Source organism: Pristis pectinata, chromosome 39 (assembly GCF_009764475.1).
Source record: "Pristis pectinata isolate sPriPec2 chromosome 39, sPriPec2.1.pri, whole genome shotgun sequence".
NCBI classification, from domain to species: domain Eukaryota; kingdom Metazoa; phylum Chordata; class Chondrichthyes; order Rhinopristiformes; family Pristidae; genus Pristis; species Pristis pectinata.
The window spans coordinates 1870705-1898264 of record NC_067442.1 but is presented as its reverse complement, the minus strand read 5'-3'; the positions used below and the strand labels follow the sequence as shown (position 1 = coordinate 1898264).

Genomic DNA, 27560 nt, shown 5'->3' with positions numbered 1-27560 from the left:
GGAAGATGAAGGAACACCACATCTTCCAGGGCCAACTCCCTCAGTGCACTGGGGGGGAGCCTTGATGGGTGGCAACTGGTCACGCACACAGGGCTCTATCAGCTCCCAAACCAGTTTGCTCCCATCCTGATTGTTTGTTCATCAACATTTACTCTTTCCTTCCTGAGCTTTGTGCTTCTCAGCGTTGGAAAGAGAAACAAAGTTTGTTTACTTCCTCTGGCCCCAATTATTAATCCCCCCTGAGTCTGACTGGGGAACCAACATTAAGTAATTAAGTATTTTTAATCTTTTCCTTCGCAGGAGTTTTCCCACTGTGTTGTTCTGTACTACCCCTGACAGAACCTGCTGCTTCCGTTCCCCTCAAACTCCACACTACGCAGCACCACACACCTTATGCCACCCCGTCTGTCCCGCAGACCACGGGTGGGCTACCTGCTGCCTGGTGGGGAGGGAGAGGGATGGATGGTCCTTGCAGTTGCCACCGTGGTCCAGTGAACGTTACCCTCTGCCTGTCCAGCTGTTGAACCTTCCATCCATCTCCCCAGTTCACCCAACAAACCACCCCCCCCCCCCCCACCACCACTCCGACCCAAGCAGTGTGGGTGGACGGAGTCTTGCGACACCCCCCCAGTGACGGGGTCTGTGACAGGCTGGGAGGGGGAAGCAGTTCATTTGGGAAACGGTGACGGGGCAGAAGGTTCTGATGGAGGAATATCCTCCTCTGCACCGTCCCGTCACACGCTCCCAGGGTCAGACACAGAGTGAAGCTCCCTCTGCACCATCCCGTCACACACTCCCGGGGTCAGACACAGGGTGAAGTTCCCTCCGCACCATCCCGTCACACACTCCCGGGGTCAGACACAGGGTGAAGTTCCCTCCGCACCATCCCGTCACACACTCCCGGGGTCAGACACAGGGTGAAGCTCCCTCCACACCGTCCCGTCACACACTCCCAGGGTCAGACACAGGGTGAAGCTCCCTCCACACTGTCCCACTTGCAGGACACCAGAGTTAAAAAATCAGGGCTTTCAATTGAACACGAACCAGGCAGTGAATTCAGTTTTGAGGAAGTGGCTTGTTATGGTGGGGGTAGGTTCCGGCTGTCTGGAACACCTCCCCCGGCGATTGAGGGAGGCTTGTGCTGCTGCCGTCAGAGGTGAGTGAGCAGAGGGAAGGACTCTGTTCCCTTCTTGTGGCCCTCTTCATCACTTCCTCCTTCGCAAGGGAGGAACAAGGGGCCTCGGACGTCTCAGCTGCTCAGTGCAGGCGGCAGGTACGCACATGCACACCCCCCCCCCCTCCCCCCACTGAGGCCAGGACTGCCAATTGACATCAGTCCTCCCACACTGGCTGCTGTTGTAGCATGAGCACAGCAAGATCCCATTTATCATAACCATGGCATCCCCCTCCTGTGGCGCTCCCTTCTCACCACCCCTCCTGCAGCCTGATGCTCCCTCCTCACAGAGCCTGCAAGGTCTTGGAGCAGAATGAGGCCCTTCAGCCCATCGAGTCTGCTCCCCCATTCGATCATGGGGGACTTTTCCCTCAGCCCCATTCTCCCCGTGACCCTTCACCCCCCTCACGGATCCAGACCCTATCAAACACACCCAATGATTTGGCCTCCACAGTCTCTGTGGCAATGAATCCCACAGATTTGCCACCCTCTGGCTGAAGAAATTCCTCCTCATCTCAGTTCTAAAGGGATACAGCATAGCACAGCCTCAGAATAAAGGGAGCACTGAAGGTTGCAGACTTCAATCACCTCTACATGGAGCAGGTATAATTGCAGGAACTCAGGAAACCCACCCTCTAGTAACCCATCTCATCTCCCTCATCCAGACACAGCCTGGAAACACTCAGAACTTCCAGGGTGAGATCACATTCTGTCTCAGAAAATTATTGGACCAATATCCCAATTATTATTCTAAGGATTTGGGGGTAGTGGTCAGTGTGGTCTGACCCAGGGATACAGAGACCAGAACTGTGCACAGTGCTCTGACCCAGGATACAGAGATGTGATCTATACATGGAGAACAGGCTCTTGGGCCCACCAAGATTGTGTAGACCAAATTCACACTAATCCCATTGGATTCAGCCATCAACTCCCCCCTACACTACCCCTCACCCAAACAACAGGGGGGCAATTTACAGCAGCCGATTAACCCACTGACCCTTGTCATTGGGATGTGGGGGAAAATAGGAGCACCTGAGGGAAACCCACACCGTCACAAGGAGAACGTGCAAACTCCGCACACGGACAGTGCTAGAGATCGGGATCGAATGTGGGTCTCTGGAGTTATGATCACCCCCCCCCCCCCCCACCACAATCGCTACAATGCAGAGGCTCCTAGCCTTCCCTGACAGGCCAGTGGCTCTTCTACATGGAAGCCATGACATAAAGGGGAAGACTCTTGTGTCTGCTCCACCGTTTAACATCTATGGGCACTTTCTCCCACTTTCCTGCACTAACACCCCATGTCCCTGAACTGACCGAGCCTCCACAAGAGAGAATTCCAAAGATTCCCCAACATCTGGGTGAAGATAAACTCTTCAGGAAGACACTTTGGTTGGGCCAAAGGACCCGTTTAACTCTATGACACCATCTGTCCTGAATGACAAATCACTCATCCTGAGATGAGACCCTCGATTCTAGACCACCCTGCCCAGAGAAACATTCTCCACATCCAACGCATCAAGAATTTTGTACGTTTCAATGAGATCCCCTCATTCCAAACCGGGAGCTGGGGCCTACACTCCCACCATCTTAGCTCTTCCATACAGATGGCCTGGGACAGATGAGCATTTTGGGTGGGTGGGGAAAAAGGGGTGACATTTATGGTGGTCATCCATTGAGATCTTGATGACCGATCAAGGCTAACTCCAGGCAAGCAAGAATCCCAAGGTGTCATAATCTCTGTAGTGTTTCACATCAGTGGTGGGCAAGGTATTTGGAACAGATTCTAGGGATAGGATTTATGAGTATTTAGAGAACTATGGCCTAATTAGGGAGAGTCAGCATGGGTTTGTGCAGGGTAGGTCATGTCAGACTAACTTGAGTCTGAGGAGGTGAAGGTAGAGCTGTGGATGTTGTCTACATGGATTTCAGTAAGGTGTTTGACAAGGTCCCTCACAGGAGGCAGATCTAGAAGATTAAAATACATGAGATCCAGTGACTTGACCAACTGGATCCATAATTCACTTGCCCATAGGACAGGACAGTGGCTGATGGGACTCATTCTGGCTGGAGGGCTGTGACCACAGATCTGTACCGGGTCTTCTGCTGTAAAAGGACTTGGGTGAAAGTGAGGGTTAGTAAGTTAGTAGATGATACCAAGAATGTTGATATTGTGGATAGTGTAGAAGATCACCAAAGGATATAGGTCAGTGGAAGATATGGGCAGAGAAGAGGCAGATGGTGTTTAATCCAGCCAAGTGAGGTGTTGCATTTTGGAAGATCAAATGCAAGAGGAAATGCAAAGGACCCAGTTAATGGCAGGGCCCACAACAGCACTGATGTACAGATGCCGCATAAGAGCCAAATTAGGCCATTCAGCCCATCTAGTCTGCTCTTCAACCATGGCTGACATTTTCCCTCCAACCTGATTCTCCTCAGAACCCACTACCAAGCAAGACCCCCCTCAAACTGTCTTAAACATACCCAATGACTTGGCCTCCACGGCCTTCTGCGGCAACAAATCCCACAGATTCACCACCCTCTGGCAGGAGAAGTTCCTCATCTCTGTTCCAGAGGGATGGCCCTTCATTCAGAGGCTGTGCCATGTCAGGAACACTGAAGTTTGCAGACTTTAATTTTCTCCACATGAAACAGGTATAATTGCAGGAGTTTGGAGAACATGACCCAGAAACTTCACTCCCAGAAACCTACACTCCCAACTCACCCCTCTCCCTCATCCAGTCACAGCCTGGAAAGTTATACAAAACTTCCAGGGTGTTATCACATTCTGTCCCACAGCCTCAAAACTATTGGACTGGTATCCTGAGCTTTGGAATAAGGATTTGGGACAGTGGTCAGTGTGGTCTGACCCAGGGGATATGGAGACCAGAACTGTGCACAGTGCTCCTGGTGTGGTCTGACCCAGTACACAGATGTGAACTATACATGGAGATCCTACAAAGGATATTGCAAGCTTAACTGCTTAAAATTGTTCAAAAAACTCAAACAAGCTCCAAAATGCAGTAATGAATTCCATTTATTCACAAATCCACAAACAATTCAAAGTGCCAAGTACAAAAAGGTAGACAAATGGTGAAAATGTCATTCTCAATTGGATTTAACAACCAGTGCCTTATCTGACCCAGTCCCAACCCATTTGTATGGGCACAGACTGGCCAGCTGGCAGTGTCATCTTCCCAAGGTCCCACAACAACAAGGAGAGGTTGGCCAATCCCAGCAATCACACCTTAGTGTAGCTGGGCTGCTGAATTCATTGGAAGCAGTGTTGGAAACCTTCCCCTGGATAGAGGAGAGGTTGGGATTCATGTAAACCCATTGGATGGGTAAATTGCAAGCACCATTGACCCAAAACATCTGTGCTGTATTTGTCTGCACAATGGGCATTACATCACCCTGCCCCCTCCCCCATTCGTGGGTGCAGGATAATTCCCGCTATCTTTGCAAATCATGAGGGGAGGGGGAAGATTAGATTGCTTACACTTGGATTTGTGGAAAGTTCAGTCTAGAACCACCCCATTATCTCTCCATTTCCAAACCTAGGAAGAAGCTTCACCTTCTCCCAATCCGGAGGGAATAGTTTGCAAGACCACTTCCCAGGGGGATTCAGGTGACAAAAGGTTCAAACACAACACCAGTTCCCAGCAAAGTTCAGCATCAACCACCACAGATCATTCCAGGAGCTATTGACACCATCTACAAGGAGGCAGGCAGTATGGTCTCCTGTCAAGAAGAGTTTGGAAGTGGTGGCAAGAACATCTCTTCATCCCATCTCCACATTAGGAGACAGTCCAAGATTCCCCCCACAAACCAACGCTACATTATTCCTGCCGTTGGGAAGCCATCCTGGATTGGATGAGCCAATCCCATTCAAAACTTGGTGGTGGACTGGACTGATTGGAGAGGGAAGGTGGATGGTGATTGTAGACCATTCCCATCTTAATGCCCTCATTTCCCTCCCCCCCCCCAGTGCAGACTTCAATCACCCCTCAGCACGGCAGCGATCTTGCTCTCCACTCTGTATGCATCGTCTGTGAACTGCACCAACATGGCATCCAGCAGGCGGACGGTGGTGGCGCCAGAGATCTCTCCGCCGGGCAGCTGGCGCAGGAGGGGCACCCACTTGAGGTTGCTGGGGGCAATGGCAACGTTCTGCCTGGTCCACTTGATCAGCTCACGTACCACCCCCTTCTCCGTCAGCTCCCGCGCCATCTGGGTCTGGATCTCGTCGGAGAGCACGAAGGTGGGCATGGCGATCCGCTTGGCGGACTTGTGCAGGTCCTTGTAGTCCAAGCCCAGGACTGTCCTGTAGAAACGGATCTGGTCAAACAGGAAATGGATGTTGACCTGGTAGGACAAGCCCTCCAGAGGAACGGGATGACTGATGCAGCTGTGGATGGCGGAGACTGGGATGAGCTCCTTCAGCGAATTCCTCAGCTCGATCTTGGCAGCCAGGTGGTTGAGGGAGAGGAGGAGGGCATGCTGGAGCAGGGCAGAGGGAGCGCCCTTCTGCAAGGCCTGCACGCAGGCCATGAAGTCGAATTGATTGGGGTCCCTGCAGTCGATGTAGAACAGCCTCTTGGCGGCATACGCCTCATCCAAGTTGGGGAGAGCCTCCCTCCTGACAGCACGGAGGACATCGCCCGCAAAATCCTTGTTCTTGTAGCAGTGGGGCCGCAGGTCGATCTTGGAGTGGATGAGGTAGAACGGCTTGCCCATCCCCTTCAGCTCAGACACCAGGGCCACCGCTTCCTTGGTGAACTCCGTGGAGGACATGATGAAGAAGCCGGCGTACTTCTCCACCCCCACCTGCCGCAGGTAGGCGGACGGACAGAAGGACGCGTCCTCGATACCAGGAAGCTCCCAGAAGACTGAGCAGGGCCGGCCTGGTCGACTGTAGGCCACCGGTTTCGGGGCCTCTCTGGGAGGCTGGGAAGCGGCGGCTGCCGAATCCTCGCCCTCGGACAGGCGCAGGGCCGTGCTGATGAAGGTGGACTTGCCCACACGGGACGTCCCGATCACTGCGACGTGGGCTGTCACGTCCTCCACCCTCCTCATCGCTGCCTTCACCGCCTCACCCAGCTCTACCACACCACCGCGCTCCACGGCGCTCATGAACCCCCGCATCATCCCCTCGACTTCCAGTTCCAGCATCTGCAGAGAGGGGCAGGGAGGGGGGATTAACACAACCTCTGTGCCCCACATACCACACGAGCCACCCACAGTGCAGCCTCCTCTACCTCCAGGAGGGGTTAGGAAACACAGGGAATGGTGACCCTTCACAGGACGTCTGCCCCAATCCACATGGACACCACCCAACAAAACCTCCGATCACCCCTCACCCAGTTCCCCTGCCACTGGGACCTCTAGTGGAGAACAGGAACAGGCCATTCAGCCCATAATGTCTGTGCTGAACGCACTGCTGAATTATACCATCTACCTGCATATGAGCCATATCCCTCCATAGTCACAGTTGCAGCTATAGGACTCCATCTCCCCCATTTACCCACCTATACCCCTCCTTTCCACCTCCCCTATTGCCCCATCCACCCCCCCAGCATCACCCCATCCATTTCACACCCCTACAACCTAGACTGGCTCCCAATAGATCCACCCCCAGCCTAAAGTGGGCCACAGCCCTAAGAGCCCCCAACCCAATATAGGCTACAGAACCCCAAGAGCACCCACTTACCTCTGAGACCCCACCACCTTGACCAGCCATGACACCTACTGCCCTGATCCCGGTTTTATAAAGCTGATCAAAGTGTTGAGACAAACTACTTAACTAGGTCACCTGGTGCCAATTTGGGAGGGGGGGAGGGTGGTATCAGCCCTGAATGTGTTAACCCTTTGTGTGACCTGCCAGAGGGAGCTCCTGGGGGGTTAATGCCTGCCCTCTGGGGCTCACACGGAACATCCCGGGCCAGGATTGGGAGGAAGCTCTGCCCGGGGGTCCTGAGGCCAAGGCTGGACAATGGGAAATGTTGTGCGATTCCTGGATGGGGCAGGGAATCTTGGAAAATGTCCCCCTCATGTTGAGGGTGAGCAGAGGGGTGACTTTACTGGGGATGGGGGAGGGTTCGTGAGGGAGTGAATGGCCTACTTTGCATGGTAAGATCCTGCTCCTACACCCTATGAGCCAACCAAGCTCCCTCTCCCCGGCTCCACACTCCAGGAGACCTGGGGAGGGGAGTGTTGTAGAACAGAGAGACCCAAGGGTACAGGTACATGGTTCCTTGAAAGTGGTATCACAGGTAGACAGGGCGGTGAAGAAGGCGTTCGGCACGCTGGCCTTCATCGGTCAGGGCACTGAGTACAGGAGTCGGGACGTGATGTTGCAATTGTACAGGACGTTGGTGAGGCCGCACTTGGAGTGTTGTGTTCAGTGTTGGTCGCCCTGCTATAGGAAAAATGCCATGAAGCTGGAAAGAGCGCAGAGGGAGATTTACGAGGATGTTGCCGGGACTCAAGGGACTGAGTTATGGAGAGAGGTCGGGCAGGTTTGGACTTTATTCCTTGGAGCGTAGGAGGCTGAGGGGTGACCTTACAGAGGTGTACAAAACCATGAGGGGCATCGATAGGGTGAATGTGCACAGTTTTTTCCCCCAGGGTTGGGGAATCAAGAACCAGAGGGTACAGGTTTAAGGTGAGAGGGGAAAGAGATTTAAAAGGGACCTGAGGGGCAACTTCTTCACCCAGAGGGTGGTCCGTACGTGGAACAAGCTGCCAGAGGAAGTGGGTGAGGCAGGGACGTTAACAATATTTAAAAGACACTTGGACAGGTCCACGGATAGGAAAGGTTGAGAGGGATATGGGCCAAACGCGGGCAGATGGGACTGGCTTGGATGGGAATGTTGGTCAGCACGGACCCGTTGGGCCGAAGGGCCTGTCTCCGAGCAGTGTGACTCTGTGACTCCATGAAACAAGCTGCCTCGTGTGACCTACCGATCCCCACAGGATGTGAGGAAGCGTTACGATGAGCAGTCTTCAGATTTCAAGTTCAAGTTTATTGTCATGGGCACACATACCCAGCGTATATGTGATGTCCCTAGTTGCCCCGCCTGAGAAGGTGGGGGTGAGCCGCCCCCTTGCTCCGCTGCAGTCCCTGAGCTGTGGGGACACCCCCGGTGCTGTCAGGGAGGGAGTTCCCGGGATTTGGACCCAGCGAGGGTGAAGGAACGGCGACACATTCCCCACGTGTGTGTCTGGGAAGGCGACTCCCGGGGGAGGGGGTGTTCCCCGTGATTTTTCTGCCCTCGTCCTCCCAGCCGGGAGAGGCGGTGGGTTTGGAAGGTGCCGTCTGAGGGGTCTCCGTGAGTTGTGCAGTGCGTCCTCGACCTCGTTCTTCGGAGACCACAGTCAGTGCGGATCGGCAGTAACGTCTCCTCACTGACAATCAACACAGGCGCGCCTCAAGGATGCATGTTTAGCCCACTGCCCTACTCTCTGCACACTCATGACTGTGTGGCTGGGCACAGCTGAAATGCCATCTATATATCCACCGACAATACCACTGTTGGCAGAATCTCAGACAGTGACGAGGAGGTGTACAGGAGTGAGGTAGATCGGCTGGTTGAGTGGTGTCGCAACAACAACCTTGCGCTCAGCGTCAGCAAGACCAAGGGACTGACTGTGGACTTCAGGAAGGGGAAGTCAGGAGAACACAAACCAGTCCTCACTGAGGGGTCAGCGGCGGAAAGGGTGAGCAGCTTCAAGTTCCTGGGCGTCAACATCTCGGAGGATCTAACCTGGGCCCAACACAGTGATGCGATCACGAAGAAGGCACGCCAGCGGCTCTACTTCATTAGGAGTTTGAGGAGATTCGGTCCGTCGGCAAAGACTTTCAAATTTCTACAGACATACGGCGGAGAGCGTTCTGACTGGTTGCATCACTGCCTGGTACGGAGGCTCCAACGCGCAGGATCGCAAGAGGCTGCAGAGGGTTGTAGACTCAGCCAGCTCCATCACGGGTACAACCCTCCCCGCCATCGAGGACATCTTCATGAGGCGGCGCCTCAAGAAGGTGGCATCCGTCACTGAGGACCCTCTCCACCCGGGACATGCCCTCTCCTCGTTACTGCCATCGGGGAGGAGGTACAGGAGCCTGAAGACCCACACTCAACGATTCAGGAACAGCTTCTTCCCCTCCGCCATCAGATTCCTGAACGGTCCATTATCTCATGAGCACCACCTCGTTATTCCTCTTTTGCACTATGTATTTATTTTTGGTAACTTACAGTGATTTTTATGTCTTGCACTGCACTGCTGCCACAAAACAACACATTTCACGACATACGTCAGTGATAATAAACCTGATTCTGATTCTGAGATGGTACAAACTGGTGCTACAGTGCTTCAGGAACAGGCCCTTCGGCCCACAGTGTCTGTGCTGAACACGATGCTGAATTAAACCAAATGTCCTCTGCTGGCTCGTGAACAGCTAAAAGCTGCCACCTCCCCCAATGACCGACTCCTTCCCTTATTTACCCACCCATCCCCTCCTCCCCCCCCCACCCATTTACCCATCCCCCAGCCGTCCATTTATCTGCCTCCCCCATTTACCCATCCATCTCCCTCCTCTCCCCCCCACCCACCCGCCCTCCTCCCTCACCTCTCACTCCCACAACCCTAGACTGGCGCCCAATAGATCCAACCCCAACCACTGCCCAAAATGGGCCACACCCTAAATCTGCCCAACTCGGACAAAGCAAACCAAGCCCAAATAAGGGGACCCAACCTGTGCCTGTAAAACACAGAACACGGGACAGTCCAGCACAGGAACAGGCCCTTCGGCCCATCGTGTCTGTGCTGAACACGATGCCAAATTAAACTAACCCCCTTCTGCCTGCACACGGTCCGTCTCCCTCCATTCCCTGCACATCCACGTGTCTGTCTAACAGCCTCTTAACCCCCTCGATCGTATCTGCCTCCACCCCCCACCCCTGGCAGCACATTCCAGGCACCCACTGCGCTCTGTGTAAAAAACCTGCCCCGCACATCTCCTCTGAACTTTCCCCCTCTCACCTTAAATGCATGTCCTCTGGTATTAGACATTTCCACCCTGGGGAAAAGATCCCGGCTGTCTACTCTACCTGTGCCTCTCGTAATCTGACAAACCTCTATCAGGTCTCCCCTCAGCCTCCGACGCTCCAGAGAAAACAACCCAAGTTTGTCTGACCTCTCTGCTCACCTCACCTGAACCCTCTCCCCGTATAGGTGACAGTCTGTCTTTAGTTACCCTCCCACTGAAGTCCATGACCTCGCCTTCCCCACGTTACACTCCATTTGCCAGGTGTCCCTCACTCTCCCAATGCAGAGTGTGAACGGCCTCATCACAACACACCCTCCCACCTACTTTTGGATCATCCACAAACTTGGGTACTTTATACTGGAGTAGCCGCAAGTGCACGCACGCGCGCGCGTGCACACACACACACACACACACACACACACACACACACACACACACACACACACACACACACACACACACACACACACACACACACACACACACACACACACACACAGAGTGTGGTGATGAGAGCAGGTCAGAGACTGGGCACCTGTGGTGAGGAACTCCCTTCCTGACTCCCCAATGCCTGTCCCCCATCTACACGTCAGGAGTGTGACGGGACACTCCCCACCTCCCTGGGTGGAGTTAGTCCATGCACTCCACATCCGCCACATTACCTGCCCCCCATCTACACGTCAGGAGTGTGACAGGACACCCCCCCACCTCCCTGGGTGAGGGCGGCTCCAGCAACTCTCAAGAAGCTTGACCCCACCCAAGACACAGCAGCCCACTCGACCGGCACCCCACCCACCCCCGTTCACCCACCCCACCACCCACACACAGCAGCAGCAGTGTGTACCCTCTACAGGACACACTGCAGCAACTCACCGAGACCCCTCAGACGGCACCTTCCAAACCCACCGCCTCTCCCAGCTGGAAGGACGTGGACAGCAAAATCACGGGGAGCACCCCCTCCCCCGGGAGTCGCCCTCCCAGACACACACGTGGGGAATGTATCGCCGTTCCTTCACCCTCGCTGGGTCCAAATCCCGGGAACTCCCTCCCTGACAGCACCGGGGGTGTCCCCACAGCTCAGGGACTGCAGCGGGGCAAGGGGGGCAGCTCACCCCCACCTTCTCAGGCGGGGCAACTAGGGACATCACATATACGCTGGGTATGTGTGCCCATGACAATAAACATGAACTTGAACTCTGAAGACTGCTCATCGTAACGCTTCCTCACGTCCTGTGGGGATCGGTAGGTCACACGAGGCAGCTTGTTTCATGGAGTCACAGAGTCACACAGCGTGGAGACAGGCCCTTCAGCCCAACAGGTCCGTGCTGACCAACATTCCCATCCAAGCCAGTCCCATGTGCCGGCGTTTGGCCCATATCCCTCTCAACCTTTCCCATCCGTGGACCTGTCCAAGTGTCTTTTAAATATTGTTAATGTCCCTGCCTCACCCACTTCCTCTGGCAGCTTGTTCCACGTACGGACCACCCTCTGGGTGAAGACGTTGCTCCTCAGGTCCCCTTTAAATCTTTCCCCTCTCACCTTAAACCTGTGGCCTCTGGTTCTCAATTCCTCAACCCTGGGGAAAAGACTGTGCGAGTGAGTCGGGGTACAGGAAGGAGATAGAGAGCTTCATGACATGGTGTCATGACAACAATCTTTCCCTCAATATCAGAAAACCAAAAGAGCTGGTCACTGACTTCAGGAAAGGGGGCGGTGTACCCGCTTCTGTCTACATCAATGGTGCTGAGGTCGAGAGGGTTGACAGCTTCAAGTTCCTGGGAGTGAACATCACCAACAGCCTGTCCTGGTCACATCACGCAGACACCACGGCCAGGAAAGCTCACCAGCGCCTCTACTTCCTCAAGAGGCTAAAGAAATCCGGCATGTCCCCTTTGACCCTCACCGGTTTTTACAGCTGCACCATAAAAAGCGTCCTACCTGGATGCATCCCGGCTTGGTACGGTATCTGCTCTGCCCGAGACCGCAAGAAACTGCAGAGAGTTATGGACACAGCCCAGCACATCACGGAAACCAGTCTCCCCTCCGTGGACTCTGTCTACACTTCTCGCTGCCTCGGTAAAGCAGCCAACATAATCAAAGACCCCACTCACCCCGGACATTCTCTCTTCTCCCCCCTCCCATCAGGCAGAAGATACCAAAGCCTGAAAGCACGTTCCACCAGGCTCAAGGACAGCTTCTATCCCGCTGTTATAAGACTATTGAATGGTCCCCTAGTACGATAAGGTGGACTCTTGACCTCACAATCTACCTGGTCGTGGCCCTTTCACCTTACTGTCTGCCTGCACTGCACTTTCTCTGTAACTGGGACACTTTATTCTGCATTCTGTTATTGTTTTTACCCTGTACTACCTCAATGCACTGTGTAATGAATTGACCTGTACGATCGGTGTGCAAGACAAGTTCTTCACTGTACCTTGGTACAAGTGACAATAATAAACCAATTCCAATTCCAGTTCCAATAATAGGCTGACCGGAACCGCACACAGTACTCCAGGTGCGGTCTCACCAACAACTTGTACAGCTGTAACGGGACGTCCCGACTCCCGTACTCAGTGTCCTGACCGATGAAGGCCAGCGTGCCGAACGCCTTCTCCACTGCCCTGTCTACCTGTGACTCTACTTTCAAGGAACCGTGTACCTGTACCCCTGGGTCTCTCTGTTCTACAACACTGCCCTGCCCAGGTCTCCTGGAGTGTGGGGCTGGGGAGAGGAAACTTGGTTGGCTCGTAGGGTGTAGAAGCGGGATCTTACCATGTAAGGGAGAGCAGCAGAAGGAGGCCATTCATCCCCCCCCCCCCACCTCGGGAGCCCTCCTCCATCCTCAGTAAGGTCACCCCTCTGCTCTATTCCCAATCTCGTCCTCAACTTGAGGGGAACATTTCCCAGGATTCCCAACCCCCCGGGAGTCGCACATTTCCAGTTCCCAGCCTTGGCCTCAGGACCCCCAGATAGAGCTCCTCCCAATCCTGGCCCGGGATGTTCCAAGTGAACCTAAGAGGGCAGGCCTGTGGGCTCTTGATTTAACCCCCCAGGAGCTCCCTCTGGCAGGTCACACAAAGGGTTAACATTCAGGGCTGACACCATCCCCCCCCACCACCTCCCAAATTGGCACCAGGTGACCTAGTTAAGTAGTTTGTCTCAACACTTTGATCAGCTTTATAAAACCGGGATCAGGGCAGTAGGTGTCATGGCTGGTCAAGGTGGTGGGGTCTCAGAGGTAAGTGGGTGCTCTTGGGGTTCTGTAGCCTATATTGGGTTGGGGGCTCTTAGGGCTGTGGCCCACTTTAGGCTGGGGGTGGATCTATTGGGAGCCAGTCTAGGTTGTAGGGGTGTGAAATGGATGGGGTGATGCTGGGGGGGTGGATGGGGCAATAGGGGAGGTGGAAAGGAGGGGTATAGGTGGGTAAATGGGGGAGATGGAGTCCTATAGCTGCAACTGTGACTATGGAGGGATATGGCTCATATGCAGGTAGATGGTATAATTCAGCAGTGCGTTCAGCACAGACATTATGGGCTGAATGGCCTGTTCCTGTTCTCCACTAGAGGTCCCAGTGGCAGGGGAACTGGGTGAGGGGTGATCGGAGGTTTTGTTGGGTGGTGTCCATGTGGATTGGGGCAGACGTCCTGTGAAGGGTCACCATTCCCTGTGTTTCCTAACCCCTCCTGGAGGTAGAGGAGGCTGCACTGTGGGTGGCTCGTGTGGTATGTGGGGCACAGAGGTTGTGTTAATCCCCCCTCCCTGCCCCTCTCTGCAGATGCTGGAACTGGAAGTCGAGGGGATGATGCGGGGGTTCATGAGCGCCGTGGAGCGCGGTGGTGTGGTAGAGCTGGGTGAGGCGGTGAAGGCAGCGATGAGGAGGGTGGAGGACGTGACAGCCCACGTCGCAGTGATCGGGACGTCCCGTGTGGGCAAGTCCACCTTCATCAGCACGGCCCTGCGCCTGTCCGAGGGCGAGGATTCGGCAGCCGCCGCTTCCCAGCCTCCCAGAGAGGCCCCGAAACCGGTGGCCTACAGTCGACCAGGCCGGCCCTGCTCAGTCTTCTGGGAGCTTCCTGGTATCGAGGACGCGTCCTTCTGTCCGTCTGCCTACCTGCGGCAGGTGGGGGTGGAGAAGTACGCCGGCTTCTTCATCATGTCCTCCACGGAGTTCACCAAGGAAGCGGTGGCCCTGGTGTCTGAGCTGAAGGGGATGGGCAAGCCGTTCTACCTCATCCACTCCAAGATCGACCTGCGGCCCCACTGCTACAAGAACAAGGATTTTGCGGGCGATGTCCTCCGTGCTGTCAGGAGGGAGGCTCTCCCCAACTTGGATGAGGCGTATGCCGCCAAGAGGCTGTTCTACATCGACTGCAGGGACCCCAATCAATTCGACTTCATGGCCTGCGTGCAGGCCTTGCAGAAGGGCGCTCCCTCTGCCCTGCTCCAGCATGCCCTCCTCCTCTCCCTCAACCACCTGGCTGCCAAGATCGAGCTGAGGAATTCGCTGAAGGAGCTCATCCCAGTCTCCGCCATCCACAGCTGCATCAGTCATCCCGTTCCTCTGGAGGGCTTGTCCTACCAGGTCAACATCCATTTCCTGTTTGACCAGATCCGTTTCTACAGGACAGTCCTGGGCTTGGACTACAAGGACCTGCACAAGTCCGCCAAGCGGATCGCCATGCCCACCTTCGTGCTCTCCGACGAGATCCAGACCCAGATGGCGCGGGAGCTGACGGAGAAGGGGGTGGTACGTGAGCTGATCAAGTGGACCAGGCAGAACGTTGCCATTGCCCCCAGCAACCTCAAGTGGGTGCCCCTCCTGCGCCAGCTGCCCGGCGGAGAGATCTCTGGCGCCACCACCGTCCGCCTGCTGGATGCCATGTTGGTGCAGTTCACAGACGATGCATACAGAGTGGAGAGCAAGATCGCTGCCGTGCTGAGGGGTGATTGAAGTCTGCACTGGGGGGGGGAGGGAAATGAGGGCATTAAGATGGGAATGGTCTACAATCACCATCCACCTTCCCTCCAATCAGTCCAGTCCACCACCAAGTTTTGAATGGGATTGGCTCATCCAATCCAGGATGGCTTCCCAACGGCAGGAATAATGTAGCGTTGGTTTGTGGGGGGAATCTTGGACTGTCTCCTAATGTGGAGATGGGATGAAGAGATGTTCTTGCCACCACTTGCAAACTCTTCTTGACAGGAGACCATACTGCCTGCCTCCTTGTAGATGGTGTCAATAGCTCCTGGAATGATCTGTGGTGGTTGATGCTGAACTTTGCTGGGAACTGGTGTTGTGTTTGAACCTCTTGTCACCTGAATCCCCCTGGGAAGTGGTCTTGCAAACTATTCCCTCCGGATTGGGAGAAGGTGAAGCTTCTTCCTAGGTTTGGAAATGGAGAGATAATGGGGTGGTTCTAGACTGAACTTTCCACAAATCCAAGTGTAAGCAATCTAATCTTCCCCCTCCCCTCATGATTTGCAAAGATAGCGGGAATTATCCTGCACCCACGAATGGGGGAGGGGGCAGGGTGATGTAATGCCCATTGTGCAGACAAATACAGCACAGATGTTTTGGGTCAATGGTGCTTGCAATTTACCCATCCAATGGGTTTACATGAATCCCGACCTCTCCTCTATCCAGGGGAAGGTTTCCAACACTGCTTCCAATGAATTCAGCAGCCCAGCTACACTAAGGTGTGATTGCTGGGATTGGCCAACCTCTCCTTGTTGTTGTGGGACCTTGGGAAGATGACACTGCCAGCTGGCCAGTCTGTGCCCATACAAATGGGTTGGGACTGGGTCAGATAAGGCACTGGTTGTTAAATCCAATTGAGAATGACATTTTCACCATTTGTCTACCTTTTTGTACTTGGCACTTTGAATTGTTTGTGGATTTGTGAATAAATGGAATTCATTACTGCATTTTGGAGCTTGTTTGAGTTTTTTGAACAATTTTAAGCAGTTAAGCTTGCAATATCCTTTGTAGGATCTCCATGTATAGTTCACATCTGTGTACTGGGTCAGACCACACCAGGAGCACTGTGCACAGTTCTGGTCTCCATATCCCCTGGGTCAGACCACACTGACCACTGTCCCAAATCCTTATTCCAAAGCTCAGGATACCAGTCCAATAGTTTTGTGAGGCTGTGGGACAGAATGTGATAACACCCTGGAAGTTTTGTATAACTTTCCAGGCTGTGACTGGATGAGGGAGAGGGGTGAGTTGGGAGTGTAGGTTTCTGGGAGTGAAGTTTCTGGGTCATGTTCTCCAAACTCCTGCAATTATACTTGTTTCATGTGGAGAAAATCAAAGTCTGCAAACTTCAGTGTTGCTGACATGGCACAGCCTCTGAATGAAGGGCCATCCCTCTGGAACAGAGATGAGGAACTTCTCCTGCCAGAGGGTGGTGAATCTGGGATTTGTTGCCGCAGAAGGCCGTGGAGGCCAAGTCATTGGGTATGTTTAAGACAGATTGAGGGGGGTCTTGCTTGGTAGTGGGTTCTGAGGAGAATCGGGTTGGAGGGAAAATGTCAGCCATGGTTGAAGAGCAGACTAGATGGGCTGAATGGCCTAATTTGGCTCTTATGCGGCATCTGTACATCAGTGCTGTTGTGGGCCCTGCCATTAACTGGGTCCTTTGCATTTCCTCTTGCATTTGATCTTCCAAAATGCAACACCTCACTTGGCTGGATTAAACACCATCTGCCTCTTCTCTGCCCATATCTTCCACTGACCTATATCCTTTGGTGATCTTCTACACTATCCACAATATCAACATTCTTGGTATCATCTACTAACTTACTAACCCTCACTTTCACCCAAGTCCTTTTACAGCAGAAGACCCGGTACAGATCTGTGGTCACAGCCCTCCAGCCAGAATGAGTCCCATCAGCCACTGTCCTGTCCTATGGGCAAGTGAATTATGGATCCAGTTGGTCAAGTCACTGGATCTCATGTATTTTAATCTTCTAGATCTGCCTCCTGTGAGGGACCTTGTCAAACACCTTACTGAAATCCATGTAGACAACATCCACAGCTCTACCTTCACCTCCTCAGACTCAAGTTAGTCTGACATGACCTACCCTGCACAAACCCATGCTGACTCTCCCTAATTAGGCCATAGTTCTCTAAATACTCATAAATCCTATCCCTAGAATCTGTTCCAAATACCTTGCCCACCACTGATGTGAGACACTACAGAGATTATGACACCTTGGGATTCTTGCTTGCCTGGAGTTAGCCTTGATCGGTCATCAAGATCTCAATGGATGACCACCATAAATGTCACCCCTTTTTCCCCACCCACCCAAAATGCTCATCTGTCCCAGGCCATCTGTATGGAAGAGCTAAGATGGTGGGAGTGTAGGCCCCAGCTCCCGGTTTGGAATGAGGGGATCTCATTGAAACGTACAAAATTCTTGATGCGTTGGATGTGGAGAATGTTTCTCTGGGCAGGGTGGTCTAGAATCGAGGGTCTCATCTCAGGATGAGTGATTTGTCATTCAGGACAGATGGTGTCATAGAGTTAAACGGGTCCTTTGGCCCAACCAAAGTGTCTTCCTGAAGAGTTTATCTTCACCCAGATGTTGGGGAATCTTTGGAATTCTCTCTTGTGGAGGCTCGGTCAGTTCAGGGACATGGGGCGTTAGTGCAGGAAAGTGGGAGAAAGTGCCCATAGATGTTAAACGGTGGAGCAGACACAAGAGTCTTCCTCTTTATGTCATGGCTTCCATGTAGAAGAGCCACTGGCCTGTCAGGGAAGGCTAGGGGCCTCTGCATTGTAGCGATTGTGGGGGGGGGGGGTGATCATAACTCCAGAGACCCACATTCGATCCCGATCTCTGGCACTGTCCGTGTGCGGAGTTTGCACGTTCTCCTTGTGACGGTGTGGGTTTCCCTCAGGTGCTCCTATTTTCCCCCACATCCCAATGACAAGGGTCAGTGGGTTAATCGGCTGCTGTAAATTGCCCCCCTGTTGTGTGGGTGAGGGGTAGAGTGTAGGGGGGAGTTGATGGCTGAATCCAATGGGATTAGTGTGAATTTGGTCTACACAATCTTGGTGGGCCCAAGAGCCTGTTTCTGACCTTGTGAACTTTGTCTATTCACGTGAGTGCGTAGCCCACCATTTATAGTGCATTTGGTTTCGGGGTTAAATTGGCCTCGTTGGTTTATTTATCACCCATGATGGTGTTCCAAGGGTGTGCTACTGGTGTCAATGACACTTAAGACTCTTATTTGTGTGAGGGAGCTTCCCTCAGGGCAGATTGGCTGCCAACACTTGACTCCATTGATTCCATGAGAGTTGGCCATTTTGGTTATGGACAAGTTGCCTGACTGCACTTCTCTCCTTTCTCCTTCCCACCTCCCCATCCCCTCCATTTGTGGAATTAATTTGGGAATTAATTTATTTTATTTTTCCCCAGTTTTTGTTTTCCTTTGAACGGTTCTTTATTGGCGTGCCTGCCCCTTTAAGAGCGGGGGGGGGGAAGAAGGGCGCGAAATAAACCGCCCGCCGTCACGTGGCCCTACTTTTGAAATCCGACGGGCGGCCGCTCGAGCGCCGGCCACGCCCCACGTGGGGCCGGCGGTGGGCGATTGGACGGCGGCCTGCAGCGCGGGACGGGAGGCGCTCGGCGATTGGGCGCGGTATCGCCCCGCCCACTCCGCCCGGCTGCTACTTAAGGCGTGAGGACGGCGAGCGGGAAGCCAGTGGAGGCGGGAGGGGCAGAGGTGGGAGGATCTCCGGCTATCAGGGCAACATGGAGAGGCGCCGCTTTTAAATTTAACCTCCCCTCTTTGGGGAAGGGGTTGTTTGGGACCATCCCAAATAAGGCGCCCAAGATCCCAATGGGATACTTGTTTTTTTCCCCTGGACCAAAAGTCAAACCTTCCAAGAATTGGCCAATCTGTCGTTTGGCTCGAAGGTCGATTGGTCATCATCTAGCTCAAGGATTGGTTGTCTTGGAAGTCTACCTCCTGGTTTTGGCTAGAAGGCTGGGTTGAAGGTCAATCTCCTGGGCATTGCCCACTGGGCTAGGTTGACCTGGGCATTGGCAGAAGGATAGGGTCAAAAGTTAACCTTGAGGGCATTGGCTGTAGGGCTGGGTTGAAGGTCAACCTCCTGGGCTTTGGGCAAAGGATTGGATTAAAGGTCAGTTGCTTCGGCATTGGCTGGTGGGCTAGGTTAATCTCTTGGGCATCGACAGAAGGGCAGGGTCATAGGTTAAGCTCATGGGCGCTGGCTGGTGGGCTGCGTTGAAGGTCACCCACTTAGGCATTAACTGGTGGGCTAGGTTGGCCAACTTCCTGGGCATTGGCCAGAAGACTGGGCTAAAGGTCAATCGACTGGGTGTTGGCCACTGGGCTAGGTTAATATTCCTGGGCATTGGTCAGACGGTTGGGTTGGGGGTCAACCTAGGCATTGGCCAAAGGACTGGGTTAAAGGTCAACCCCCTGGACATTGGCCGAAGGACCGGCACAAAGGTCAACTCCTTTATTCCTCTCCAGCTGGTATTAACGGAAGGACTACATTAATCCTCCATCTGTCAGCCGACAGGCTGGGTCAGGGGTTAACCTCCCAGCCACTGCCTCAAGGCCTGGTCGACTCTGAGGTCCCCAAGTTGGACGTGCATGACGGGAAGAGCGGGTCACGTCCTGGGGGAGACCACCCGTTAGTCGTGGAGGACGGGGGAGCGGGATGGGCTTTGGGAGCAGATCACCCTGTCAGTGGAGGGTATCAGCTCCGAGAAATGAGCGGGACTGAAGGACCACATGGAGACTTGAGTAAGGTGGGTGTTGCCAACTGCCCCAGGGCAATCAGAGCAGGAGGCACAGGTGACAGCAGTGGTACTTTCTACACCAACAGCTTGTCCTGGTCAAATCACGTAGATGCCACAGCCAAGAAAGCTCACCAGCGCCTTCCTCAGGAGGCTAAAGAAATTTGGTTTGTCCCCTTTGACTCTCACCAACTTTTACCGATGCACCACAGAAGCATCCTATCTGGATGTGTCACGGCTTGGTACGGCAACTGCTCTGCCCAGGACCGCAAGAAGCTGCAGAGAGTTGTGGACACAGCCCATTGCGTTACGGACACCAGCCTCCATTCCTTGGACTGCCTTTACCTCTCGTCTTGGTGAAGCAACCAGCATAATCAAAGACCCCACCCACCCAGGACATTCTTTCTTCTCTCCTCTTCCATCGGGTAGAAGATACAGGAGCCTGAGGGCACGTACCACCAGACAAGGACAGCTTCTACCCCACTGTGATAAGACTATTGAACAGTTCCCTTATACGATGAGATGGACTCTGACCTCACGATCTACCTTGTTGTGACCTTGCACCTTATTGCACTGCACTTTCTCTGTAGCTGTGACACTTTACTCTGTACTGTTATTGTTTTTACCTGTACTACCTCAATGCATTCTGTACTAACTCAATGTAACTGCACTGTGTAATGAATTGACCTGTACGATCAGTGTGCAAGACAAGCTTTTCACTGTACCTCGGTACAAGTGACAATAATATACCAATACCACCTTCAAGCATAAACTCATGAAACTGAGGAGAAATGCAAAGTGAACCACCCTGCCAGCATTAAATGCGCAGTGTTGGAATTGAGTGGGCCATCGGGCTCAGGAGGACTCCAAATACATACTGTATCAAGAGTTGGGTGGATGGTCAACAATGAGGGCTGGGTTAAATGTCAATTGCCTGGACAGTGGACTAGGTTACTCTGGGCATCAGCTGAAGAGCTGGGTCAAAGGTTGACCTCCCAGCCTCTGGCCAAAGGGCTGGGTTGAAGGTCAGCCTGGGCATTGGTCCGAGGTCAAATTCCAGGCCGTATCAGAGTGACGTACAGAGCAAATGGCTTGGAGACGCATGATCCCGACGCATTGGAAGATGAAGACTGCGGCGAGGATCGAAGGCGGCTAATGGGTGTCCATCATTTTCCTGGATGCCACACTTCACGTACATCACTGAAACAGTCCTCTGGTCCATCCCTATTATACCTAACCGCACTAATCCCAGTCACCAGCACTCAGTCCGTACCCTTTTCTGCCTTGGCTGTTCAAGTGCTGGTCTGTAGTGTTGTGAGAGACTCTGCCTCCACTACCCCCTCAGGCAGTGTGTTCCAGATCCCAAGCCCCCTCTGGGGGGAAAGAATTCACCCCCTCACCCTAAATCCACATCCTCCAGTTTGATCTACCTCTGATACTGTGAACAGTCTCCTGCAGTCTACCCTATCGATACCCATCATAATTTTACAGACCTCAACCAGGGCACCTCTTCACCTCCTCTGCTCCAGGGACAACAGGCACAGCCTCTCTGAAACTTCCATCCTGGGCAGTGTCACAACAGTACAGGAACAGGCCCTTCAGCCCACATCTGTGCCGACTGCAATGCCCATCTAACTCATCCTAGTCTATATGTACACAGTCTATATTCCCCCCCTCCCCCCCCCGTTCCCTGCCTGTTCACGTGACTACCAGTGAATATCCTCTGGGGTGGCTGTTTTGGGCTGGGATAGTGAGCAATTCCTTCTGTCCTGAGGTTTGGGAATCCTCTCTCCCCACCCCATCCTCCAGTACCCAGGGATGGTCAGTCACGGGGATGTTCACTGCTGAGATTGGAATGTCGCACACGAAGTAAAGAGTCCGTGCGCATTCTTGCTGAGTGGGGAAGCATGTGGAGGAGCGGCGGAATGGCCACCAGTCCCTGTTCCTCTGAGTGGCTGGAGATTGGCTCACCGAGACTGAAAGGTAGGAATCGGCTGCTGTCCGCCACAGATGGCAAGTAGTCAGGGTGTCCCTACCAGTGCTGTAGGTCAGAGGTGGAGCAGCACCACCTCCTGCCCCAGCTGCTGAGGGTGGCTGCCTCCTCGCTATCCTGGTGTAAACTCTGGACAACCCTCCTCTTCCTGCTCACACTTCTTGACTCCCCACTCCCCTGTTTGCGCTGGACGGTGTCCTGGGAGAAACCGATCGCTGGCGAGCTCTACCCCAAGGCTCAGCCAGCCCGGCAGCCCTCAATGGGACCCTGCTCGCTGGTGACCTGGTCTGTCTTGGGAGTTGTCTACCATCGGGCAGGAGGTAAAGAAGCCTGAAGTCCCACACCACCAGGTTCAGGGACAGCCAGTTCCCTTCAACCATTCGGTTCTTGAACTGACCAGCACAACCCTAAATCCTCCCTCAACAACAGAACGCTACAGACCACCCCTTGCACTAGCGTGGACTTGTCTCTGATTGTGCTTTTTTTCGCACTAATGACTTGTCCTTCTCTTCACTGCCTTGTGTAATTTATGTCTGTGTGTTGTCTGAACCGACATGCCTGTGAGCAAGTTTTTCATTATACCTGTACCTCAGCATACTTGTGTACATGACAATAAATGACCAATCTGCTGTAGTGGGAGATCTCCATAATGGATACTCATTGCAGCCTACTGTCTTGAGTGGTGCCCTGGCATTTGTGCAGATGACCCCAGACCACAGCACAAGGTGATGCTGCGCAGTCGAGAGGGACTCTCCACTAGTTTTAGATTGGATTGGTTTATTTTAGATTGGTTTATTATTGTCACATGTACCGAGGTACAGTGGAAAAACTTGTCTTCCCTACTGTTCATACAGACCAATTGATTATGCAGTGCATTGAGGTAGTACAAGGGAAAACAATAACAGAATGCAGAGTAAACTGTCACAGCCACAGAGAAAATGCAGTTCAGGCAGACAATAAGGTGCAAGATCATAACAAGGTAGATTGTAAGGTTAAGAGTCCATCTTACCGTACTGGGGCACCATTCAATAGTCTTCTATCTTAAGGATAGAAGCTGTCCTTGAGCCTGGTGGTACGTGCTTTCAGGCTTTTGTATCTTCTGCCCGATGGGAGGGGGGAGAAGAGAGAATGTCCGGGGTGGGTGGGGTCTTTGATTACGTTGGCTGCTTTACCGAGGCAGCAGGAAGTGTAGACAGCGTCCACATAGGGGAGGCTGGTTTCCGTGATGTGCTGAGCTGTGTCCACAACTCTCTGCAGTTTCTTGTGGTCTCAGGCAGACCAGTTGCCGTACCAAGTCGCAATACAGCCGGATAGGATGCTTTCTATGGTGCATCAATAAAAACTGGTGAATGTCAAAGGGTCCATTCCGAATTTCTTTAGCCTTCTGAGGAAGCAGAGGCACTGGTGAGCTTACTTGGCCATGGTGTCTAAATGGTTGGACCAGGACAGGCTATTGGTGATGTTCACTCCTTGGAACTTGAAGATCTCAACCCTCTCAGACCTCAGCACCGTTGATGTAGACAGAAGCATGTGCACCGCCCTTTCCTGAAATCAATGACCAGCTCTTTCAGGTTTCAGAAACTTGACGTAGCTCCTGAGCCATTTACAGGTACGCTGACATGCACTACTGTCTCAGCGACATATCTTCATTTCCCAAGTAACCCAGCACTAGAAATCCCAATTGCTCCCTCTCCTCCTGAAGACACTAAATCCTTTGACGAGGTTACGGTTGATTGGTTTGGCAATGCTCGGAAGGAATCTGGGCCACTCTGTAAAGGTGTTAACGTTGATCTCTCTCTGTCTCTGTCCTTCAGTGGAGGAAGGCATCGAGACACCATGAGAGCTTTGTTGATGGCATCGACCCTCGTCGGTCTCTTTCTGAGAGGTAAGACTACCCTGATAACTTTGGCCTCTATCTCTCTAAACTTTTCCTATCTACGTACTTGTCCAAATGTCCTTTAAACGGTGTAATTGTACCCGCCTCTACCACATCCTCTGGCAGCTCATTCCACATACCCACCGCCCCCTGTGTGGAAACCTTGCCCCTCGGGTGCCCTTTAAATCTATGGTATTGGAATTGGTTTATTAATGTCACGTGTAATGAGATACAGTGAAAAGCTTCTTTTTTGTGTGTGTGTCATCCAGACAGATCGTGCCAAACATGAGTACAGTGTGGTAGTAAGAAGAAAACAGAATGCAGAATAAAGTGTCACAGTTACAGAGAAAGTGCAGTGCAGGCAGACAGTAAGGTGCAAGGGCCACGACCAGATAGATCGGGAGATCAAGAGTTCATCTTTTAGCGTATGAGAGGTCTGTTCAAGAATCTTATAACAGTGGGATAGAAGCTGTCCTCGAGCCTGGCGGTATGTGTTTTCAGGCTTTTGCATCTTCTGCCTGACAGGAAAGGGGAGAAGGGAGAGTGACTGGGTGGGTGGGGTTATGTTGGCTGCTTTACCGAGGCAGCGAGAAGTGTAGACAAGAGTCCATGGAGGGGAGGCTGGTTTCCGTGATGGGCTGAGCTGTGTCCACAACTCTCTGCAGTTTCTTGCAGTCCCGGGCAGAGCAGTTGCTGTACCAAGCCGTGATGCATCGGGATAGGATGCTTTCTGTGGTGCATCGATAAGAATTGGTGAGGGGCACTGGGGACATGCCGAATTTCCTTAGCCTCCTGAGGAACTTTCTTGTGAGCTTTTGTGGCTGCAGCGTCAGTGTGGTTCCATGCCCTCTAGTTTTAGACTCCCCTACCCTGGGAAAAGGACCGTGACCATCCACCTTACCTACTTCCTTTATGATTTTATAAACCTCCATAAGGTCACCCCTCAGCCTCCTTTGCTCTAGGGAAAACGGTCCCGGCCTCTGGGCCACTTTATAAAAAGGTAAGTCCCTTGCTGTGTCAATGGCTGCTGGTGAATTAATTGCTTTATAAGTATTCTGTCAACAAATAGGTGATCAAACCTTATTCAACCAGGCCAACCTGAAGAGTGTGTTACCAAAATACTACCAGCACATCTCCTGCTCCACCAGGGGCCCTAACACCCTTGACCACTACTATACAACCATCAAAGATGCCTTCCGAGCCACCCCTCACCCTCACTTTGGGAAATTGGATCACCAGGCTGTGCGCCTTCTCCCTGCATACAAACAGAAACTGAAATGGGAGGATCCGGTACAGAGAGTCATGCAGTGCTGGTCTGAGGAAACAGATAAGCCTCTACATGACTGCTTTGAGACACCAAACTGGAAACCACGGATGAACTGGGAGATCCACTCCCTACTGAAGGAGAGGACTGCTGCACCCAAATCTGGTGATCCTGATCTGTACAAGAAATTGAGATATGACCTTTGGAAAGCTATCAGGAATGCCAACGGGCAATACCGACTCAATACTGATCCCTGACCAGCCATCAGTTATGGCAGGGCTTACATACAAGATGAAGCCGGGCTGCATAGTTAACAACAGCACATCCCTTCCTGATGAACTTAACGCATTCTATGCGCATTTTGAACAGAAGGGGAGTGGATTGTCACCACCCACCCTGACAGCCTCCAATGCAACTGAACCTGTGGTCGCCGTCGAGGACGTAAGATCAGTCTTCCGGAGAGTGAACCTGAGGAAAGCATCTGGCCCAGATGGTGTCCCTGACCATGTGCTCAGATCTTGTGCTGATCAGCTGGCGGGGGGATTTGCAGACATATTTAACCTCTCCCTGCTTCAATCTCAGGTTCCCACCTGTTTTAAGAAGACCACTATCATCCCGGTACCGAAGAAAAGCAAGGTAACTTGCCTCAATGACTACTGACCAGTGTCTACAGCGGACGCCATCTCCCTGGCCCTACACTCAGCTCTGGAGCATCTGGACAGTAAAGACACATACGTCAGACTATTGTTTATTGACTACAGCTCTGCCTTCAATACTATAATTCCAAGCAAACTGGTCACCAAACTCCGAGACCTAGGACTCAACACCTCCCTCTAACTGGATCCTTGACTTTCTGACCAACAGACCGCAATCAGTGAGGATAGGCAACAATACCCCCAGCATGATTATTTTCAACACTGGTGCCCCACAAGGCTGCGTCCTCAGCCCTCTACTCTACTCCCTATACACTCGTGACTGTGTGGCCAGATTCTGCTCTAACTCCATCTACAAGTTTGCAGATGATACCAACGTTGTAGGCCGTATCTCAAACAATGATGAGTTGGGGTACAGGAAGGAGATAGAGAGCTTAGTGACATGGTGTCATGACACCAACCTTTCCCTCAATGTCAACAAAACAAAAGAGCTGGTCATTGACTTCAGGAAAGGGGGCAGTGTACATGTTCCTGTCCACATCAATGGTGCTGAGGCCGAGAGGGTTGAGAGCTTCAAGTTCCTGGGAGTGAACATCACTAATAGCCTTTCCTGGTCAAATCACGTAGATGTCACGGCCAAGAAAGCTCACCAGTGCCTCTACTTCCTCAGGAGGCTAAAGAAATTCTGTATGTCCCCTTTGACACTCACCAATTTTACTGATGCAGCATAGAAAGCATCCTATCTGGATGCATCACGGCTTGGTACGGCAACTGCTCTGCCCAGGACCGCAAGAAACTGCAGAAAGTTGTGGACACAGCCCAGTGCGTCACGGACACCAGTCTCCCCTCCTTGGACTCCGTCTTTACCTCTCACTGCCTTGGTGAAGCAGCCGGCATAATCAAAGACCCCGTCCACCCGGGACATTTCCTCTTCCATCGGGCATGTACCACCAGACTTAAGGACAGCTTCTACCCCACTGTGATAAGACTATTGAACGGTTCCCTTATACGATGAGCTGGACTCTAACCTCACGATCTACCTTGTTGTGACCTTGCACCTTATTGCACTGCACTTTCTCTGTAGCTGTGACACTTTACTCTGTACTGTTATTGTTTTTACCTGAACTACATCAATGCACTCTGTACTAACTCAATGTAACTGCACTGTGTAATGAATTGACCTGTACGATCGGTACGCAAGACAAGTTTTTGACTGTACCTCGGTACAAGTGACAATAATAAACCAATCCCAATACCAATTTAAGCAGTAAAACAGCCGTGGTCATTGAAAGCTGATGTTTTCCCAGTTACTGGGCAGTCTAACAGCCGTTTCTACTCCCGTCTAGTGTTGACGCTCAGGTGTAACACGTGCCCGACACCAGTGGATCCAAAGTGCGAAGTTGCAGAGTGCCATGAGGATGAGCTCTGCAAAACAGTGTTATCCAGTCTGGAGAATGGTAAAGAGACCCTCCGTGCCTGACTGCATGCTGCCAAGATGTTATGCCCCCCAAACAGGCTATCCAGCCCCTCTACATGCAGGCAGACTCCTCCCACCTCGTTCCCAACCACACAGCCTTCCTCCCTTCTCTGATTTGTGTAATTCTCGTGCTGTGTGCCTCATCCCTTTCCAATGGGAGGGAGTTCCCACTCCCCCCCACCGCCACCTCCAATCTGGACTGCCAGTCTCACATCGAATCCTCAATTTTAAGCCTGGTCTGCTAATGCAGAGAGGGAGAGATTCTTGGACAGTTAGTGCAGGGAAAGTGGCAG

At 52.7% G+C, this 27560-nt stretch overlaps 2 protein-coding genes across 2 annotated transcripts; one reads left to right on the top strand and one right to left on the bottom strand.

Moving 5' to 3' along the window:
- Positions 1 to 5170: 5170 nt before the first annotated feature.
- On the bottom strand, positions 5171 to 6322 carry LOC127587158 (interferon-inducible GTPase 5-like). The gene has a single exon (XM_052045352.1). It carries the CDS (start codon positions 6320 to 6322, stop codon positions 5171 to 5173), a length of 1152 nt encoding a protein of 383 aa, XP_051901312.1.
- Positions 6323 to 14023: 7701 nt separating this feature from the next.
- On the top strand, positions 14024 to 15175 carry LOC127587157 (interferon-inducible GTPase 5-like). The gene has a single exon (XM_052045351.1). It carries the CDS (start codon positions 14024 to 14026, stop codon positions 15173 to 15175), a length of 1152 nt encoding a protein of 383 aa, XP_051901311.1.
- Positions 15176 to 27560: the final 12385 nt, after the last annotated feature.

Coding starts and splice junctions, on each gene's coding strand:
- LOC127587158 (XM_052045352.1), bottom strand. CDS start 6,322: ATGATGCGGGGGTTCATGAGCGCCGTGGAGCGCGGTGGTGTGGTAGAG.
- LOC127587157 (XM_052045351.1), top strand. CDS start 14,024: ATGATGCGGGGGTTCATGAGCGCCGTGGAGCGCGGTGGTGTGGTAGAG.